Genomic DNA, 22,344 nt, shown 5'->3' on the forward strand with positions numbered 1-22,344 from the left:
TTCCGATTTCAAAATAACCCAGAAGGGGCAGTATGAATTTCAGAAATACTAAGAATTTTTCAAATTCAGCAAAAGATTTTAAAAAAGTGATTTTAAACAGTGTATAACCAACATAATTGCACAGTCTCTTGACATCTCACCCAGATTTGAAAGTAACTGAAAGGCATGTAGTGCTGTAAAAAATAAAAAACAAACCCAAAAACTCACACAAGCAAAAAAATCTCATGTTAACAACACTGCCTGAAATCCTTCTGCTAACCCTACCCAGAACTCCAGCCACTAGAGAGGATTTTTATGCAGATCGACTATTTCTGATCATAAATGTAATTATGTAGCAATGTACAGCCAACATAAATTAGTCTGAAACTAGGTTAAGCATTCAAATACACAATGTAATTTACAGCAATGAAGAAAATTACTTGAGGAGTTTGTATCAACAGATTATCTTAGTAGTGAACAGAGGACACCCTCTGTTGCAGGTTCTTAACAGCAAGTTTCACATTCAGGTGTTAATTTTTATTTATCTGTGATTTCATCAGCATCAAGCAACAGTACAGATGACCACAGTTTTCTCTAAAGCAATGAGTTACTTCTGGTCACCGCTATATTTCAACTTTCTTTACTTCTCCAAAGCATGAAGCACATTCTTTTCCTTCTGATTGCCACGGAAGTTGAAACTTGCCACTGTACTACAGCACAAGGATTTTTATTTACATATCTATTTTTCTTCCCTCATAATCCAAACACTCATTCTGTATACCTACTATAAGCTTTCACAGTATGACATTATAATTTGTATTTAAGCATAGTACTCACGGTTGGCATAATTTTACCAGGTCCTGATCAGTGGTGTTTGGAGGCAGTGCTCTGATGTAAAGGTTTGTTTTACTTAATTGATCCCATCCTGAGTTGCTGCTGCTACTACTGTTGTTATTACTGCTGGTGGTGCTGGGACTAGGTGGAGCCATTGGGTGGGCTGGTACAATGGACTGCTGCAAAGGAAAAAGCACATTAGAGGAAACTATAGATAGCAATCGCAGCATGCACATCAGCTCAGTCTACGGTAGCCTGCTTAACCATTTGGAGCATTATGTTAAATCTGTACTTAATTACTCAGGTATTTTAAATACACCCACTTTCACACCACACTTGGAACACGATTCCTGGGCATGTTCTAATACACCCAGCCACCACTCAAAGTATGCTCAACGCATGATATGGGCTCAAATTGTATATAACCTCTGCTAAATATTACTCATAGGATTTTATCCCTCTTCATTGTGGCATCCAATGTGAAAATGAAGTAAGAGATACTGTTCCTCTAAGTTCCAGCAGGTACAAACTAAGTTTACATGACTGTTTCACATCATAAATGAATTATTATGGCAGACAGGAAAACTATGCTATTTCCTTAATCTATCCAGAAATATAAAAATAATTAGAAGTCTATTTTGCATCTCTTCTGGCTTTTAGTGTTTCGCACAATACTGCTATTGGGTTTTAAGATAGAGAGGGGGCACAGACAGCTTAAGGACGAGATTTTAAATGAATTGTGTGCCTTGGCAGAACTTTCATACTACTACTGATCTCAGCATTTGTAGATTATTTCAAGAGTGTCAAGAAAAAGATTCTGTATAAAGGCAAAAAATTCAAGTTTCATAAGGAGATAAGCACGTAGTCCTCAAGGTATCTAATCCTATTGCTCTTAAAAACAGACCCTAATGGAATGCAAAAACATTCTAGAGAAAATCTGCAGTACAGCAGTCTTAATCATTTGCATTAACAACAGTATAGAGCAGGACACCGTACATAATGAAAAGGTCTGTGATGTTGCAAGAAGAATACTTTCATGAACATACTAGAGAACTAAAGTTGCCAGTAAAAGTCTTGTGACTACAAGGTTTTCACTGACAAAAAGAACTGGCCGCATGCAGCCCTTTTTGTGCAAAAAGCTCAGGAAGTTCATAGCAAAGAACCGCCCTGTGAACTGCAGAGGAAAGGCGCAGTGAGGGGGGAGGAACTGAAGTGGAATATGAAGTGAGATGTCAGTGCAGACTCACTTGTTCCCGCCCCGGTGCCACCCTCTTCTTTGGACTAGGACAAGTAGTTGCGTAGCCACAGCCTGAACCAAAAAAATTATCTTCCCTAATCTGGTTCACCGCATGTGGGTTTGTGCTACGCAAAAGCTTTGGCTGTCACAAGGCAGGGAACAGGAATGTGTAGGCAGAGAGGAGGGGATTACAGTTTACCTCTGTTTAAAGCATCCATGAAACTACAGCCTTAATACACAAGAGAAGTGAAACTATTTTGGAGATAACCTCGGGAAATTGGAATGAAATTGTGAGTGGGAGAAGAGTACAAAGGCATGCCTCATATCAGATACTTCATGATAATTGTGTGTTTCTTTTTTTGTGTTTCCCTAGGAAGGTTTTGAAATCTTCCAGTTCGGCATATTGCAAAGTTTATTATGCAGCAATAATAGCCTGGAACAGCAGACTGCAACACTCACTATAAAAAACAACACTGATATGTAGAAACATTTTTGCCCAATTGAACTGAAAATTACCAAAAAGAATCAAATATATTCCTGATCATTTAACATTTCAAAACTGAATATCAGTATTTCATTGCTGTAGGGTTGGCGTTTTTTTGTTTGCTTTTAAATAAAGATTTTTCAGAAACATCAAATGTCTTCCAAAAGATTTATACTTGGAGTTGAAGTGCTGATCTAGAATTTCTTCCAGGCATGATTTAAAATGGGAAAAAGATTAAACCCTCCCTCCAAGTTTGTAATGGAAACATTGACGGATTTTAACTATAGCAGCGCAAGTTGGGCTGTCAGACTGTTCTGCTTCCAGTAACGCCAGGCAATTATTTTTAGGGTTACAAGCAATGCAGAATGACAGAGCAACTAGTTTCAAAACATTTTCATAATGATCTGAACAAACTTCGTCTGGCACGATGCTTCTCTTCTATTCAAAAAGCTTTCAGCAGAGCTCTCAAAATGCACACAGTGATCAAATGCACAACTGCTCTCTTCAGGGTTTCAAAACGCACGCTTCCTTTGTGCTGGCATGTACAGCCACCATAAAAGTCCATGTACATGTACCAGTCTTCATCTTCACTGGTAACTGTGACTGGAAACTAAAAGCCTCTATTGCTTCAGTATATTCTGATATTTTCAGTATCTTTGGTTAGTTTTGCTTTTACTTTTACAATGTTTTTCCTTGGAAATCTTTGTTTTTCTACAGTATGAAGAACTGGAGTTTTGTAAAATCTTGTCACCAGCTGGGCAAAGGCAGGAGAGGAAAATGTGTGTTTGTGGAGAGAGCAGGAATCCTAACTCTGTCTTCCTGTAAAACATAAACACTGCATTCTGAGAAATTCAAACTTTTATTTAAACATGAAGATGCTCTAGTGCTGGCGGTCACATACAAATATGGCAGGAATGCAAATGTGATTACAGTTGTCTTCCTCAGTTTACAGACAGAAGGTTTTTCACTGCTTCCACATACCTTTACCAGCCTTAAAGGCTTTACAAAACACAGATGCCGGGTGCGCTGCAGCTCTCAAACCCTGCAAACCAGCGCCACACAGACAACCATTAAAGGGCCAGTGACATCTTACAGCCATACGACTTAAAACACATTTTTTACATTAAAACTCAATTCTCAAATCTGAATCACTCTTTCCGCTCTGTTCCTCATCGACAACTACTTGTAAAAACTAAATGAGTTTAGAGAGGGCCCTCTTTTGTTCTAAGGGGCTTTTCTTCCCCGGGCTCGGGGGCGGCAGAAGGCTGGGCGGTGGGGCAGAGCCTCCCTCACCGACAGCGTGGGCCAAGAGAAGAGCTGTTCTGCTGGCGTAGTTGCATCACCTCCCCAAACAACATAAACTAAGCTGATAAAAGTTCTCTTCTGCCGGCACAGCTGCATCCACGCCTGGGGTTTTGCCAGCGGGGATGTAGGACTTTTTTTCCACACCCCTGGCAAGATGTTCTGCAGCGGAGACCTGGCCAAAGTGTGTGGTTGTTTGTTTAGAAACAGCTTTCACCTGAAATCGATTTTGAAAAGTTTTGTTTATAAACTGTAGTCTCTGCTGCAAATTTGTATCAAAAACTCTTCTTAAGATTTTATCATATGGACTTCGCAACAGTTTGCAACAATGTAACGTACTTAAAAACACATTCATTACTTTTTCTTTTCAATATAAGATGCAGTGATTGAAACACTGACCACTAGTAGAGGAGGAATAAATCTAACAGACCATTATTTCTTGTGAGAATATTCCTGTCCACAAGAAATATAATTTTCACACTGGTTAACCATTTCCTCCTTAGCCTTCACTCCCAATGATAATTAGCGATCATTCTCTCTCCACAGCAGTTTCCTTCCTGTCATCTTCAACAAACATCTAAGCAAAAAAAGCCAGCGACAGAATAATCATCCCATATGCCGTATGATCACCCCCATCCCATTCTGGAGCCAGCTGTGAGGAGCTCCTAACACCCTTGCCTGATCTCCAAGGGATCTTCCCTCCAGCCCTCCACAGCCCGACCGGAGCAGTGGGAAAACCACAGGTACTTGTTAGGAAAAGGAAAAGCTTGGTGACAGAACAGTCCCCCCTGGAGTGCTCTTAAACCAAGGAAAAACTGCCCACCCGTGTTTTCTTCTCAATATAAAACCCAAACGGGAATAATCACAAGTATTGAAAAACAACTGGAGAACATACTCATCTTTATGTGAACCATTCCTGTCTTTCTTATAAACCGCTCTATGCTTAAGGACTGGAAATGAGTCAGAGCAGGATTTTGCCTGCCAAGGAGGAGAAGGATCTCTGCTGTCAACAGGAAAAAAACACACAAAAAAAACACCCAACCAAAACAAAACGGAACAACGCTAAGAAATTCCTTTGACCTAGGAGTTGAGAGATACTGAGCCTCGCAGCCTTCAGACTACAAAAGCCCAAGGAAACTCCAAGAAGCACAAGACAATTTGGATATCCGCTGCCCAAAACAAAGCACAATATTATGGTAGCGATCCATTTAAGTCTCTAACTTTGTGTTATAAAAGCATGTCTGTGGAGTTATATAACATGCTAGCATTTAATTACAAGTTCCTTCTCTCGGCTAAAATTCCTGATGGGAAAAACCGTGACTTTTAACAACAGAGTGCATTCTCACACTTCTACTCTAAATTCAAACCATAAATTACAGCATACGTTAACTATCTGATTTAGCCTGAACTGCTACTTGGATCATTGCAGAGTTTCAAAATCCTGTCACTGGTGTTTGCCTGGCTTTGTTCAGGTGACAAAGCTTCAAATACCTGCTTACCCTGCCTGACTTTGCCTAACCTCCCTAATTTCACTAAACAGCATTTCAAAATAGCACCTTCATTACCACACATTTTTGTGGATGTGTGCACCAGTGATAAAAAGTATTAAATTACATTAATCTGGAAAATCTCTGGATTAAATTAGGGGTTGATTTTTTTATTTATTTATGAATCTACTAAACACAGAGCTTTTCATGTATAATGAAAGCCAGGACTCAGGAAAATACAAGATGCCACATCTAGTGAAGCAAGACACCGCCACACTCAGTGAACAACTTCAGAAATAGGAGGTTGGTTGGTTGGTATAAAATCACGTCCCAAACAGAAGGAAGAGCCTCAAATGTTTAACAGAAATAACTGCTCACTGATTAAAACAGTTGCTTTATCACCTCCCTTTACTTAAGGAAACATTAAACCTTGATCACTTAGTCTTGGCCTGCAAACTGAGCGGAGATGCCATTTTGAGTTCTGCACTATTCTATTTCATGGTTTCCATCATCATGTCTGAAACGTTACAGCAAAACAATTTCTGGAGGCCTCTCCAAGTCCAATTCTCAGTGGACATGAGTCAACCAGTAGAAATAGAAAGATCTGCCACTGCTGTATTCGCATCCCCTGCCTTAGGGTAGGTTCTCCGACTGTTGTTCTTCAGTCTGTCAGCACTTGTCATAGGAAGATTCAGCAAGTCGGCTGCTTTCTAAGCATTTTCAGGATGACACCAGTATGAAGTGCAGAGAGCACCTCAGAAGCTGGGTCTCCAGACTGCTGTTGGAAATCTACTCAGGAGGGAAAACTGCTGAGACCTGCCCCCTTTTCTCCTTCAAACCACCAACCTAAACTTCTCTTTGCACAGGTAAAGAACATGGTCTCACAATGGTGCTGCAAGAGTCACCAGGACTATTCCAGCAAGGGCTGGTTTACTGCACAAGGCTGAGACCATGGATATTGTGTCTTGTGACCACACAGAGCTATTTACACACCCAGGATCCAAGCATATTCCATCTTCTTCTAAACAGTGAGGATGGCTGTTGATGCTCCAGCCACATGGAGCAGAAACAACTAGGTGCTGGGAAAAAGCAGGACCCTGTGGGTGGAGGATGGCATCAAGCAGAGACTCTCCCTGTTACAAAATACCACAGCCCAGGAGCACCTGGAGAGCCAGCCCTGGCTTTCTCCCGAAAAGCTCTCTAAACTTTCCATATCTTCACATGGAAGAACTATGGCCAAAACACTACAGCTGGCATTACGATAATGATGGACTACAATACACAGGTTGAAAAATCAAGTACACAAAAAAAACCACCAAACCAAAAAAAAACCACCAAAAAAAACCACCCACCAAACCAAAACCACCAACTAAAAAGAAAAAAAAAAAAAAATCACACTGAACAAGGGAAGAAAAAAAAAAAGCCCTTCATCTTTAATTTTATTCCTTAGCACGTAAGTTTTCAGAGGAGCTTTACAAGATCAAAATAGAAGGTTATGCTCTCTTTCTGGCCTATATGTTACAGCCAAGTCCTATGAAAACTATTTTTCTAAACACAGATGACAGTCTTCTTCATACTAAACAGAAATAAAAGGAAACAAACTCATAGATAGATATATCATCACGTACCTAGGAAAGTAAAAAAAGGAAAGTTATTTTCACTTTGACTTTTTTTTTTAATTAATATGTTCTTTCTTCTCAAGTCCATTGTGTTTTAACTAATTTGAACCATCTTGACAGTAAGAATGAGAAAATTTTCCAGCAGAATGCAGAAAGCAGGCAACATGCTTTTTTTTCTGAGCCATTTAAGAAGCCCTTCTTTCATATACAGAAACGCAGGAGTGAGTAGGTGCTTTTGTCAGCTTTCTTTTAAAAACATCTTCATGGAGAGTGGCTCTATCAGCAATGAAACACGACAAAGTCTAGCATAAACTTTAGTTAAGCCCAAATGCTACTGACTTTTTCATCCCTAGACTATTCTGTCTATAACCCAAGCTGTCTCCCTACTGGCAGCTATTTTGCTTCCCTTTCCTCAGGACGGTGAGAGAACAAACCATTCTTCACAGTAACACAACTGGACTAAATTCGTTCTCACCAGAAAGCAACAATTACTAACAACAGTAAGCACAGAAGTAAACCATTCCAGCTTGCTACAAAATGTCACGTTCCCGTATTTTTACAGGACATGGAACCAATATTATTTAAATTATACATATTAAAGCTTACCACAACAGCAGTCTTCTGCTAACAATAAAACAAATCTCCAAATCTATGCATTCCCTTTGCATGAAGACACTTGGAAAAGCGAGAGCATAATCCTGGCCACTATTTACAAAAGCCAGGCTGATGCTACTGACCACTTTTTTCTTCAAGCACAGGGTTTTTCTCATTAGTATTATTACTAAAAAAAAAAAAAAAATAAAAAAAAAATCTTTCACTCAGAGATGATGAGAGGTTGCACCAAGAAAGCAAGCGATGGATGCAGGAAGCTCCTCCTGGTTCAGGTAGCTCGTTTAAAGTCTCAGTGATAATGAAAAAGTTTCAAAGTTCCCTGGAGCTCACCTACTCCACTGACTTCATCCCGTCAGGATTTTTTAAGTGCTCCGCTGATTGACTCCCGCAGACCAGAGACAAATAAAAGGTGCTGGATACATGAAACTAACTACTCCACAACACAAAAGCTATAGTGAGATGGGAGCGCTGAACTGGGCTATGCCCCTGTTCCTTTGCAGAAGCTCTCAACCCTCCTCCCTTCTACTTTCTCATCATGAGTCACAGCATCCTCTTCCCTTTAAGTTTTATACCTGGATTCCCTGGACAATCCTCTGAAACAATACATTGGTACCACGTCCTAGCCATGACAAAATTATAGACTCATCTAAAGCAAAATATTTCAGTTCTAGTTTCTGAAATTTGAATGGGCTGCAACAATCCAACAGCTAGGCTATCAAAACAATAGAAAAACAAAGTCAAGATGCTGAAGTAACTGAAGAAAGAGAGCTTAGTACTGAGATCTACTGGGCAAAAAAATAAAAAAAGCAGCATGTCCATGTTTGTGTGGTTAGCCCTTCATTGAGCAATAGACACAAAAGAATTCACTGCCAACTTCCTTCTTGACTGTAGTAAATACGCAGACCTTTTTCCTTCAGTGAAACCAGCCAAGGCTTTTGCTCAGGATCCAGAGAGAAAATGGTATTGAATCCCTAGACTGTGCTAAAGTTTTTGTTCCAGCCTAAGGATTCAAGATGCAATTAGAAGAAAACACATCTCTTTTCAGAGAAGCTTAACTCACATAGTAATGGGTTTTGCAAGTCTCTGAAAGGTAGCAAGTCCAGCACATGACACTGAATACAAATTAGAAAAATAATCCCTCCCTTGCGTTACACATCTATTGGTACATGTTAATAGCAGGGTATAAAAATCTTACAACGTTCTCCACAACAGAAAACATCCAAGATATTGTTGGTAACAGCAATGCTCCAACTGAAATGGCAATTAACTTAGAAACTCCCGTGTCATGAGGTAGATAAGACTAGACCAGGGAGCTGGCAAATCACACACAGCTCACAAGCACTGGCAGCTCAGAAGACAGCACTTCCAGACACTAGGTCAAATACAAGTCAATAAGCTTTTTATGTCTTGTGTCTCAGGCTGTGTGATGAGAGAGGGGCTACATGGGGTCATATGCCAACAGGAAGGTCCTACATACTGGCATGGGCCACGTTTCCAGTGTAGCCCATGAAATGGTGATAAGCACATAGAGGGTTTCTTATAACACCTAAGACAGCAGCTACAAGGTTTAAAGGGGAAAGCACAGAAACACAGCATTTGCACGTGCTGACAGATCATTCTTTTGGTGCTCACATTAGTAAGAAGTTCAGAGATCCCTAAACTAGAAGGTCACTGTGGTCCCTTCTCTCTCTCTATATATATGCTGTTTTCCTTAAGCATTCATTAAACAGGAAACTCCTACTCACTACCACCATTTAAAAACTCTCCAGGTGTCAACCCAGAACAGATGAAAAATCAAAGAAAAGAGCAAGTATCAAGGCAAGTGATGTACCTCATGAAATTTACCAAATTCCCAGGACATGAAAAAAGGTCCAACCAAACTGCAGCTGGCACATAAAGAAGTACTGAAAATAGTTGCACTTCTCTGTCAACCATCAATGTCTTGCCATTTTTATTTTTTTTTCTTTTAAGGGGAAGAGGAAGACTCCGGGAATTTCAGAGTCAGCCCAACTTCAATTCCCGGAAATATTCTGGAACAAATTATTGAACAATCAGCTTACAAGAATCTAGAAGATAACAAAATGACAAAAAAAAAACCCAAACCAGAGAGAATAGATCCATCAAAAACTGATCACATCAAAACAAACCAATTTTCTTCACTGCCAGTGCAACCAGCTTAGTGGCAGAACCAGTAAATACCTAGAGATCTTGACTGAGACTTCTGACACTGTCCCATGTGATATTCTCATCAGCAAAATAAGGAAATATTGCCTAGATCAGCAGATCCCTTCCTAAGGCACCCTGTGGTAGAAAGCGAGGTGTGGGCTGGAGTGGAGCACAAGCTCATAAACTCATTAACATCTCAGCGTGCGCTGTCATGGGAGGGGAGGAAGCAGAGCAAAAGGCACTCTGAAAGGCATCACTTCATCCCCAGCCCTTAAATTCATGGCGCTTCTGAGCCTTTTTAGTTTTAACCACTGCTTAGTAAGTGTAGTTACCCTAAAAAAGACTGAAAATCAGAAGGTGCACTAATACCTCAAAGTAGACAATATTGCTCTGCTTAGGATAATAAAGTTCCTATCTTTTTTTTTTTTGAAAGAAAAATTTAAAACAAGCAGATGTCTCCCATAATAAAAAATGCAAAGGAAAAATGGCAACTTTTTCTTATTGATGGAATCTGAAAACAAGCACACTGACCTCTGAAAATAATGTGTATCATCCTCTTACTGCACTTATACTGTAATAGGAAGAAGTAACATACCAAAAGAAGCCCCACCAGGTGGGACTTAAATGTATGGAAAGTGAGATACCTGTATTTATCCTCAGTATTTTTGGGCTACCTTGGAGGAAAATAAGAGACAGCAGGTAACCCTTTCACTAAGCGAGTCCTGCAAAAGTAATCTCTGGCAGCGACACTTTCCTGCATCAAGCAAGGCAGTTACTTCTGTTCAGAGAACAGACTCTTCTATAAGAAGAATGCAGATTTCCAGCTCAACTGCTATTCTGTTGATCTTTTTTGTCATTACCTGTTGTGAAATTTTACCTCCAGAGACAACAAATGGGGCCACAGACAATATTCAATGCGACCAAAAACATACTGTTTTTAAGTACTTCTACGATAAGTTAAAATGTGTATTTTTGTGGGTGTAGGTAATTAAATTTTTAATTTCATAAAGTAGTAAATATGCAACATTCATGAGGCCATCCTCTCTTCTTCACAATTAAGGATGCCATCCAGCATTGTATTTTGGTGGCTAGTCCAGCAAGTCTATATATCTCATAAAGCTGCTGTTTATGAGTCTAAGTGCCATGTTAAAAAATAGCACAGTACAGACATGTAGATACTCAGCTTATTCACAGAACTGCTTGAATATCTGTGTTACAAAGACTGGCAGTACAGTAAAAAAAAAAAAGTACAGTTGGCCAATCTTCAGTTCTTTAAAATAATAGAGAAGGAAATGTTTTCTTTTGAAAAATTACAAAATTCTGCAGAAAAGTTTCTGAAGTGTTATTTACTGTTCTTCCACATTGTCTTAGATTTAAGATTTCTGATAAGCTCTTTTAAGTATTGTTTCTTACTTTAAAAGTGCCACAGGCTTCATGAAGCACATAGGAGAATTCTGCAATTTTTTATTTCAGCTTTTTAAAAATATTATTTTTATACTGTTTATTTTTTGTTATTATTTTCCAAACTCTTGTTTTTTCCCCCCAATCAATTTAATCACTCTGCTCATCTGGCTATCCTATCCACCCTCCCTCCACAGACAGCAATTATAGGATAGAAACGGCACCGCATTGAAGATGCATGTCAAAAGAAGCATCTGCTTTTTTGGCAAACTCCATGCTGTTGGTGGCATTGGAATTACTGCTATACTGTTTGTCACAGGGTTAGACCACAGATGGCTCTTTTGGCTGACATGGGATCTGCTATGTCATTTTCCGTTTATTGAAGTTAAAAAATAAATTGAAGAACTTGTGCCCGACCATGTATGAGGGAGTCAATTCCTATCAAAATCCCTTTGTCTACGATTGCTGATTCCATATGGGCAGTATAATACTACACCCAGCACAGTGGCAGCATTGTCACTGTGCATCCCTCCATTCCATTCTAAAGAAGTGAATGTATGTTCTTTTTGGCAAGGCCATTTTTCTGTTACACCAGTATTTAATAGGTAGCCCAGTGCCATATACACCAGCCTATTCCTGCTTCTCCCGCTGCGTTCTTTGACAACATAGATGTGACAGTGCAGGCAGCTGGCTCCAGCCCTTTCTTCTACATTCCTAAATCTTAATCTTTCTCTGACAGACTACACTCACTTCACTGCGGCCAGCATCTCCACCTGTAGGAAAGGTGGCATGTCAGATAAAACTCCTGTAGAAAAAGCAGTCAGTTCTGTACGACTTCATCATCAAGACAGAATCTGGATGACCCCATGAAGAGGTTCTTCTGAGCTGCATGTTTTACTAAAGTAGAGATCAGTTTAGATATTTCATCCTTCCTACTGAGTTTGCAAATGTTTTTCCTCTTCTGATTGTCTAATGCATTTCTGTGTCTCCAGGCCTATCTACTGCAGAGGTACCAGCAGAGAACAAGCCACTGTGGATGTGCTGCACAAGTACAATTCAAAGGTTATTGTAACACTGATACCAAGAAGGTGCAAATCTGTTGCTCAGAAGTTTGCTATGTGCCTAATCACAATTTACTGTTAAACCAACTTCAGTGAGCATGGTAGCATCTTACATCACTTTCCATGGGAATAAACAACTCCTCCAGGAGTTGGAACAACCAGAAAGCATACTCCAAGCACCACTGCCCTTCCTAGTTACTCCACAGCAAGTATTTCCATAGTCATTTTTAGCATTTGCCATAGAAGTGAGGTCACCATGATCGGTGCTGGGCTGAAAGTTCCTTTTGTCTTTTTGTTACTCCAGAAGTTTCAGGAAGAACCTTTGTGGTTCTTATATTCTGCAATATGACAAAATGCAGCAGATACAGTCCCCTACCATCAACACATTGGAAAAGGACATAGATAACACTGCTGATAAAGTATTAAAGTCTCAGATATAACTAGGAAAGCACATACCTAATTCAAGAAATACTAACAGTGCAGGTTAAATACAACTTCAGTATTTCATATCCCACTGCCTTCTATACACTGCAGTCACGTAAAAGAGTTGTAAAAGTACTTTATGCCTCCATTTCAGCACAGATTGAAGTGATTATAAACTAAACTTCAGCAGAAATGGAACTGAGTTTGTGCCAAATTTGTCATGGTATTTTGACATTCAAGGAGTCCATGGTTGAGACCAAGTTGCTGCAAGTGGCATTATGTATATACATAAATAAACACACACATCTGATATTAAACTTGCAATTCTTTATGGCAGGGTGACCACACCTCCACACATGTGATTATCTCCCATGGCAAAAACACCCAAATGAACAGAAGAGACCATGTATTATTAAATTAGCAATGTAGCTATCTTTAGAACAAGAGCGAGATCAGTAGCGACTTTAAAAATCAGACTCATTATGTAAGGAGCTGTCATTCTTCTGCACTCGTGCACATCAGCCTAGTTCCACTATCACCCAGTGCTTCTGCATTCATTTACACGAGCCAAAAATCAGTCCAAGAGTTTTATACATTTCAACAGTGTAGAGAGCTGACAGAAGACACAAGCGTATAATGTTGGCAAAACTTTCCAACATAGGGCTTTCCTACAGAGTACCAGGGAGCAAACTCCGGTTGGTTTGCACGCTGCAACACGTATGCCCATTCTCTTTAGATTTTAACGAGACCACGTGCAGCACATGCAAGACTGCAAATGGAACTCCCAAAGTCTTCTAAGTAACTCTTGAGACTTCCTGAAATAAAACATTGAATCTCATTGGAAAAGAAATGAAGTTGTACTTCATTGCTTTTAAAATCCTTGCCCCTTGCATGGTTTCCTGTTGGAGAGGGGAGGGTTGCAAACCCTCGGGGTAGGTGCCTGGCTGCACTGCCTGTGGCCGTGTGTGACACGGCAGTAGTGTGAGACACAGCAGTAGTACTTACCAATGATTTTCAGTAATGCAACTATATCACTGTGGTTACGTGTGCTTTAACAACCCCAGGACACACAACCTGTTAGTCGTGTTCTCATGGAAGGCAATACATACTGCGCTGATTTAAGTATGCTTTATACCCAGCCAAAGTGATTTAAAGCAAGAGAAAGAGCTGTGTAGAGGAAGACTTCACCTTAGTGTCAAGGACAACTGTCTCTAAATTTTTGGGGCCAGTGGATACCAGTCACCTTAGGACATTTCTCAGAGAAGATCTTGCACTGTCACACAGCCACACTAAAGCCCATCATATCCAATCTTTTTGGCCAGATGTTCATTATGGCATGTTCAGCCTTAAGTGACACAGAATCATAGAATCATTTTGGTTGGAAGAGAACTTTAACATCATTGAGTCCAGGTGTTAATGTAACACTGCCAAGTTACTACTAAACCATGTCCCTCAGCACCGCATCTACACCTCTTTTAAACAGCTCCAGGGATGGTGACTCAACCACTTCCCTGGGCAGCCCATTCCAAGGCTTAATAACCCTCCCGGCGAAGAAATTTTTCCTAATATCCAATCTAAACCTCCCCTGGTGCAACTTGAGGCCATCTCCTCTTGTCCTATCGCCTGTTACTTGGGAGAAGAAACTGACCGTACAAACACATCACTACAGCCTCCTTTCGGGTAGTTGTAGAGACCAATAAGGTCTCCCTTCAGACTCCTTTTCTCCAGGATAAACAAACCCAGTTCCCTCAGCTGCTCCTCATAGGACTTCTAGACCCCTCACCAGCTTTGTTTGGTTCTCTAGACATTTTCCAGCACCTCAGTGTCTTTCGTGTAGAGAGGGACCCAAAACTGAACATAGTATTTGAGTTGCTGCCTCACCAATGCACAAAAGGTCCATTTTCTACAGTTGTATGACATCAGACACAGCCACACACCAGACAGCTTCTGCTCTTCAGGAAAAAAGGAGCGGTCTGTTGTGCTCAAAATGGTTTTCCCAACTTTCTCTTATGTAGCACATGGAGATTTACCCCTGCACAGGCACCACAGAACATATTACAATCAGTTCAGCATGACAAAAGCAGCTATGTGTTACTCCTGAACAGCTCATCTGGCCAGTGAATGGTTCAGACAGATACCAAACAACACTTATCCTGTGGCTGCTATTGCTTCAGAGAATGCTGCTAAGATGGTACAGGCAACTGAAGATGGCCCCAGCTGATCAGGAAACGCTAGCAGCAGCAGATGTAGCTTGACAAGCAGTGAGAAACTATGTATGTTTCTCTGATTTGTTATCACCATCCTGCCTCCTTGCCCTTAAGAAGTGTTTGTGTGAGCATACACACATAAAACAATTATACCTACATTCTTTTAGATTTACGTATCCCATCTACTTGAATCTTGAATTAAACTACAGGTTGTTTGAACACTGAGGATTAAGACACACTTTCTACTCTTTCCTTCCACAAGCTCTTGTTGACCTGCTTTCTTGAAACTATGTATTCTGAAGAGTACAAGAAAAATGTTGGTATTTGGACAGTTTTCTCCTGGAAAAGACAAAGAAGTCATATTTTTTTTTTCTCTAGCTATCTCCAAATTCCTAAACTGCAACTGTAGCTTGGTTTAGCTTCCTAGAAGTTAGAGGGAAGCATTTGCTTCTCACATTTCCAGCAAGTGTGCCTTTTGGATCTCACACTACTCAGTGATCGTGCCCTACGATACCTTTTCCTCTCTCCAGCTAGACACTTTTATGCACAGGAGTAGAAAAAGAGCATTTACTTTGTTTCTTTAAGAATAGTTTCAGATGTTACAGTAATACATTGTTTCATTACCAGCATACTTAATGGCGGGATCACTTTTCCAGCACCATTTGAGGAAACAGGGACTAGGATACTCCCGAACACAATGCTTAGTACAGTACAAATACTATTTAATCCCATTCAGCTTGAATCAAGCAGGGCTTGTTAGCATTTGTTCGGCATCAGTCTCAACAGATCCAGGCTGTTTCTAGCAGAACCGTTGAGGTGGGGTTTGATGAAAGCCAGTTCAGGCAGCAGATCTACCTCCGTGGCCCAGAGAAGTTGACTTTAGAACTCTGCTTAAAGCACAAAGTTGCTGAGTACTGATTTAAGAGGATCCATGGGTGAACTCTTTTGAACTTTGAACCATAACAAATAGGAGCATGAGACATCTGATTTAAAAGCAGCAGTTAGGGAGTCTAACCAATTAGTAAATCTAATCCTCTTCGTGCAAGGTTATTAAAAATGTAAGTATTTTCCTAAATGCAAACGATCATGGATGCACAACTGAGGAGTCCTTTCATACATTAAGGCAATTCAGCACGATACTGTGAACACAACAAATCTGGGGACTTGATGAAACATGGCAAGGAGTTTGCTAAAATCAGCACAGCAAAATCCAGCACATGAGCCTGCTTTTATAAATAGTAGTTTGCTTCTCTTTATAAATAAGGAAACCAGTATTCCTTCAGTAGGATGAAATTCTCAAAGTTGTAAAGGTAGGCAAGATTAAAACTGAAGCTTCATCCATAAAAACTAGGGCAAGATTTCCAAGGGTAGGTAATTTCTGCTGGAGGTCCTCAGTAGATGTCTAGTTGCACGTTAGGGATGATTTGTCTTTACTGACCTTCGATGGTCTGAACATGGCATCAGGTCAACTAAGAACAGCACAAAAAAAGCTGAAATCTTTCAAACGTTATTGATAGGGTGTTGTAACATGGAAAGTCAACTCCTGATAAAGCTGTGAAGCAGAAACTGAATTTTGAGAGATCTAGGATGTGCTGATAGGGAAAAGGAAAAGGGCAGTACAAGGAACTCAAAAAGCTTTAACATTGGTGGTCAGATCTGCTGGTCCGATAAGCTGACTTTGGTGCAGAACCAAATAAAGAACAAAGAAGACTTTGCCGGCACTGCTGGCAGCTCAGCTTTGGAGCCAACCTTCCCCTTGGTTTGGCTGAGAAGACAATGTGCGATGGAGGCAATTGCTGGCCCTGTGCATCTTGGCTGGGTCAGGTCTGCCATCTGGATTGCCCCACAAGCGTGAGAGAAGGCAAAAGGGACAGGAACAAGGGAGAGATGTGACTGACTGCAGGCTGAGGACAACTGTGGACCCACAAACTGAGGTAGCAGTTCAAGGAATAGCTTTAACTGACACTACTGCCAAAAGCAGCATCCTTGCCCCCACAGCTGCTCTTTCCCCCCTTCTGGTATCTCCCCCATGCTAAATAAAATTAAAAAAAAAAAAATAGAACAAGAATTTTAAAAAGTAAAGAAAAAGGAAGTTCAGACTGCTTCTTTTACCATTGGTGATGACTCATGAAAGTGGGAACAAACCAGCATTAGGCTGTCAAACAATCAGGAATTAAAACAACTTTGGTTTTAGATACACAAACTAAGGCAACTGCAGTGAATACATGTGGTACCTGTACCCATACCTAAGCCTTACGAATAAGGCAACAAGCAGCATGCACAAACCTGTCTACTACAACTCTGGTGAAATCCTGAGTGCATACCACATGCAGCAATGCTGCTCTGGCCTTAGGGTCAGATTTTCCTTATAACCTTTATCTGAAACAAACCTGAGTCAGTCTTCTCTCATTCTTTAAAGGACGATGTTTGGGTAGATGCTTATCACTTATTAGATCCAACACTTTCCAATTGCTGAAAACATTCTATTTTCTCTTTACAAATTACAATCTTTTCTAAAAATCCTCGTGCATGCACTTCCTAAAAAAACATGTGTACTTATGTCTAATTTATCATTTCCTGTTCTTCTTGAAATCTGGAATTTATATTTGAATAATGCAAACAGAAACGCTATTCTAACTCACTTCCACAGTATTCGTCAATTCCCCTCACAGTTTGCCTTCTGATTTGAAACTTCACTCTGGGTTTGGAAAAAAAAAAGTTTATCTCCTAGTTCAAACTACAGTTTTAATTCATACAGCTAGTTTTTAACTCTAAGATATTTTTAATTCTGCGAGAAGACTGGGTTTACGTGGTTAGGAATATCACTCAGATGTCTGAAACTCAAGCACCACAATATGACATTCTAAAATTAAAAAGTTGGTGATGCATGATAAATAATAATTCCTTTTACAACCAGAAACTTAGTTCTGAAGTTAAATTGCAAACATTTAGCAACAGTATGCTGAGCAAATGGAAGATGCCATTCCTTTAACTTAAAAGTTAAAGGAAGCAACACTCCAGATAGCTGCTGGGGTGAATGTCTGACTGCATAATGAATCATTTTCATAGACACCACAGATCATTGTTAATTCTGAAATGAAAAAACACAAGAATTAGATAGCACCTAGGAAACCTTCCAGATGTACTGCTAATAAAACACTTTAAATATATGAGGAATTCGACTGCCAAGATGAACTGATCCTGGCAGCACAGATAATGGTCTAACTTGGACTTCTACGCGGTTATCACAGAAGTGACACAAGTAGTATTTACAACAGTCACCAATGTATTTTGGAGCCCGTGCAGTCAGCCGGCCACGCAGGAGCACAGTTGGTCCAAACAACTGCAGAGCCCTGTGCGAGAGCCTCCATCTCTGGACGGGGAAGGGACATTTCATTGAACCACGTCTGGTGCTATGTATGGCTAGAGACGATGAACACCATGTCAAACACTAGTCAGGAATAAACCAGTTCATTTGGGCACAGAGCCCGGCTCATCCACAGCTTTATTAGTCATGTTCTTGTCCTTGGTACAAAAATTCAGCTCTTCAGAGGATTCACAGCCCTGAACACATCAGAAAGTCACAGATAAAGAAAAATACTTTTGATAAGTATACTTGGAATCAAAAATTAACTTTAAAACACTGCAGTGAAAGGGAATCCTCCCAGCTAATGGCTAACATTTTAAGACCAATTAATCACTCGCCTCTACCTACTGCACAACTACAGTCCTGAGCAGCTACTTGCAGGTTCATCCTACATCACAGACAGCTTCAAGGAATTGTATTTTTAATAAGAATATTCAGCTCCACTTTTCTTAGCAACAATCCTACCTTGCCGTTTATCAGTCTGTGCAATCGTTGGATGTTTCACACATAATCTCGTAAATCATCATTAGTTTGCTACAGCAGTCATAGTAAATTGAAGTTGAAAGACCATGCACTGCATTTCCTAAAAGAATAAATATTTGAATTTATGCAATTTAATTGGATTTCAAAATTAAAATGGGACAACAGAATACTGGAATAAGGACTTCCCAGAGGAGAAAAAAAACCCAAGGAGTTAATTTAGCAGGAAAGATAAGGCCACAAAGCCACTAAAACTGTCTAGATAATTCTGCAAAATCTAGGCCACAGAGCTTCATGGAGTTATTCCTGTGCTGCGTAATATTTTAATGATTGAACTCTTCCTTTCTGCACACTAAACTTATGCTTAGAAATAAAGACAACTGTTGCTAACAGAAAAACAGTATCTACTCCTTTCTAAAACTAGATTTTCAGATAGTTTTACCAGTCCAGTTTCTTGCTAAAACAAACTCTGCCACTATTATTAATCAGGATATATCAAGAATAATATTCATGTGAACATTCCCATAGACTGTAAAGAAACTACTCACACAGGCAGAATTTGAACACAAAGTTTTATCATACTGAATAATCTGCTCTATCCTGAGCTTTAAAGAACAGACGTAAACATATACATCTATGTATGTATGTGTATATATTTAAGATATTTAGTCCTAATTGCTGTAATATCTGACCCACTTCCAAATGTTAGTACATTTCTATATAAAATCTATGGGAGGTAGGAAACTACTATTAACAAATACCTTTTGAAGACCCAAATCTATCCAATTTACCTTAGATCATTGAAAATATCATTCACCGAACAATCTGAACTTCATGTCGCCATTTTAATCCCTGTACTGACCTTGAATAAAGGACATAGGTGTGGCTGACCTGAGACTTCTATTATCACCCAAGACAATGACTCAACACAGAACATATTTCAGGGGAGGAAGAAGGTGGAGATGGAAACTAGCTCTGAGGATTCAGTAATTTTGAAAGAGGGTCACCAGAAAAGTGTCACACCAAAAAAGGTCTTTTGACAGAAGGCCAAAACAAGCAGACAGGCTAGATCTTTCATTACATCATCTTACATATTGCAACAAAAACCATGCATTAGTAAATAATTATTTATTAATAATAATTGTAAATCAACAATAAAGTTGCAAGTGAAACATTAAAACAGAAAGCACAAAATGGTCAGGTGCTTCAGAGCAGGGAACTCCCAACAACTCATCACCATATGTAAAGAAGGGTTACATGAAAAGTCAAAGTGCCTTCTCTAATAACTAAGCCAGTCTTCAGCCTTTAGTTACCTCCCTGAGACCATGATGATCAGCACCTGACAGATCTAAGAACAGTATGTTTGTTGGCTGTCAAAAAATCTGGTTCAAAAGTTAACCTGATTTTGTCACTATAAAATATCACAATTAAAATATCAACATAATGCTGAAACAATGAATGACTCCCTTAACCATTTCCATCTTACAATATTCCACAATCCTATGGAGGTTAATGCAACTGGGAATGGAGGCAGGTCCTAGGGCACCTCAGACAACCAAAAAACCACTGCATTCTTCTGTTGGTGCCACAGTATGCCCTAAATTTCACTAGCACCTTTAACCAACTGAAATTCTACATAGTGAATTACAACTTCGTATTACTCACCATAAAAGTTAGTCAAAGTTTCAAACATGCTCTATCGCTCCTCAGTGTGTGCATTGGAAACATTCTTGCATCAAGACAATAAAGGAACAGTTATCATTTTTCTTTTTGTTTAAGATAAACACTGCAGAAATGCTTTTCTAAAAATCCTGTTTTGGTAAGTGTTTCTCACATGCAGCATCCAGAACTGCATCTCCTGGAATGCCAAAGCAAAGCCAAAAACTGTCTGGTTTCAAAGGTTAGTAGCTAAGAAGTTGTATTAAATAAGCTTTTCCCAAATTACGCAGAAGTATTTTTAAATAAGCACAAGTACTACCGTAATAAGGATCATGTAAGCCAAGCAGATTGGATGCAATAATATTAAAGCAATTTAAATACCATTTCATTCTGCTGAATGTCAGTCTAATACTAACCCTAGGACACACCAACTATTCATCTCGGGTTTCTCATTGGGGAAATTCAAAGGTCTTCTGGTTCTCCGTCTCAAAAAGCACTTTTTTGTGTCAGTCTCACCCCAGGCAGTGGCACCACTGGGTATGCAAGCATGCACTGGCATAAGCAAGAGACTTAAAATTCAGACCCACACTTTTAGAACTCTTCTTGAACTCATCTGGAAGACAGACCACTAAACACTTCAAAGGATCTCCTCCTTCTGGTGGTTGCTTTCATACCACTCAAATCTGTGGAACTGTGTGCCCGGCTCTGCCAAAGCCGAGGTTTACCTGGTGTGGGTGCTGCCTTCCCAGGCTCACAGGTGGCCGTGCCATGGATTCACAGATGGACAGCACACCAGCCCGACCCTCTTCTCCCACAGCACGGCCACAGCAGGCCAAATTAACACAAATTATTTATACTGTGTGTTACTTCTATACTACATACTTTAAAAGACTTTCATGTCATAATAGGTTATTTAAAACCTTAGCGAAATGAATGGCTAAGCTAAGCCAGAGCAACAAACACACGCATGTAGCAACACAAATGATCCAAAATGGGTCACCATGGCCATCCTCAAAGATGGGCACAAAGGCAACACAGCTGCCTGTCACCTGCAGCACCTGGAATAACAGGGTCTCCCCCACTCCAGCAGTAGCCCAGAGAAAAAAAATTCTTCCACAACTGTTTAAGTTATAGAATCATAGAATGGGGGACACCTCCCACTAAACCAGGTTGCTCAAAGCCCCATCCAGCCTGGCCTTGAACACCTCCAGGGATGGGGCATCCACAATTTCTCTGGGCAACCTGTTCCAGTGCCTCACCACTCTCACAATAAAGGATATCTTCTTGATAGCTAATCTCAGTATACCCTCTTTCAGTTTAAAAACATCACCCCTCATCCTATCACTACACTCCCTGATAGCATCCCTCCCTGTCTTTCCTGTAGCTCCCCTTTGAGTACTGGAAGGCCACTATGAAGTCTCCTCAGAGCCTTCTCTTCTTCAGGCTGAAAAACCCCAACTATCTCAGCCTGTGTTCATAGGAGAGGTGCTCCAGCCCTCTGATCATCTTCCTGGCCTTCCTCTGGACCTGCTCCAACTATTAGCAAATTACGCATATAGGTAGAACAAAAAACACCACTACAAGACTTAAAACTCACCCATCATAGCACGAAATCTCCTTTGCAGTATACCAACCATCGCTTCAGTGCTTAGCTGAAGAACACTCCAAAGCCTGGGCAGGCAGCATTGCACCTGGTGATGCCCAGGAGACATCAACACTTACAAAGCAGGAAAAAAACCAACCTATGGTCTGGTGAAAGAAGGCTGAATAATCCATCACTAAAATGATAAAAAGACTCCTCTACCCCTTACCCTCTAAATGGATTTCAAATATAAAAGGAAATATGGAGCTTTAAATCAGAGTCCCTTGTCTGAAAGCAACCCGAGGCAACAGGGTTGCGCAATAACCAGAGTCTTCCTGGGAAGACTGGAAGTCATCTGCTACAGGGCTGCATACAAGTCCTGTACCACCGTTTTGTTTTTGTTTCTATTTCCCAGTTCTAAGAATTTTGTATTTTTCATTTGTG

At 40.1% G+C, this 22,344-nt stretch overlaps 1 protein-coding gene across 3 annotated transcripts in view; it reads right to left on the bottom strand.

The window, feature by feature from the left end:
* The window catches only part of RBMS1 (RNA binding motif, single stranded interacting protein 1), a 160,207-nt gene that overhangs the window by 67,229 nt on the left and 70,634 nt on the right, over nucleotides 1-22,344 (bottom strand). For all 3 annotated transcript variants that reach the window (XM_014954476.1, XM_014954475.1, XM_014954477.1), the window contains exon 2: nucleotides 817-992. In XM_014954476.1, coding sequence (XP_014809962.1) covers nucleotides 817-992 — 176 coding nt within the window. The remainder of the gene's footprint in view (nucleotides 1-816; nucleotides 993-22,344) is intronic.

The sequence above is a fragment of the Calidris pugnax genome, unplaced genomic scaffold (genome assembly GCF_001431845.1).
Source record: "Calidris pugnax isolate Ruff unplaced genomic scaffold, ASM143184v1 scaffold103, whole genome shotgun sequence".
Taxonomy (NCBI): Eukaryota; Metazoa; Chordata; class Aves; order Charadriiformes; family Scolopacidae; genus Calidris; species Calidris pugnax.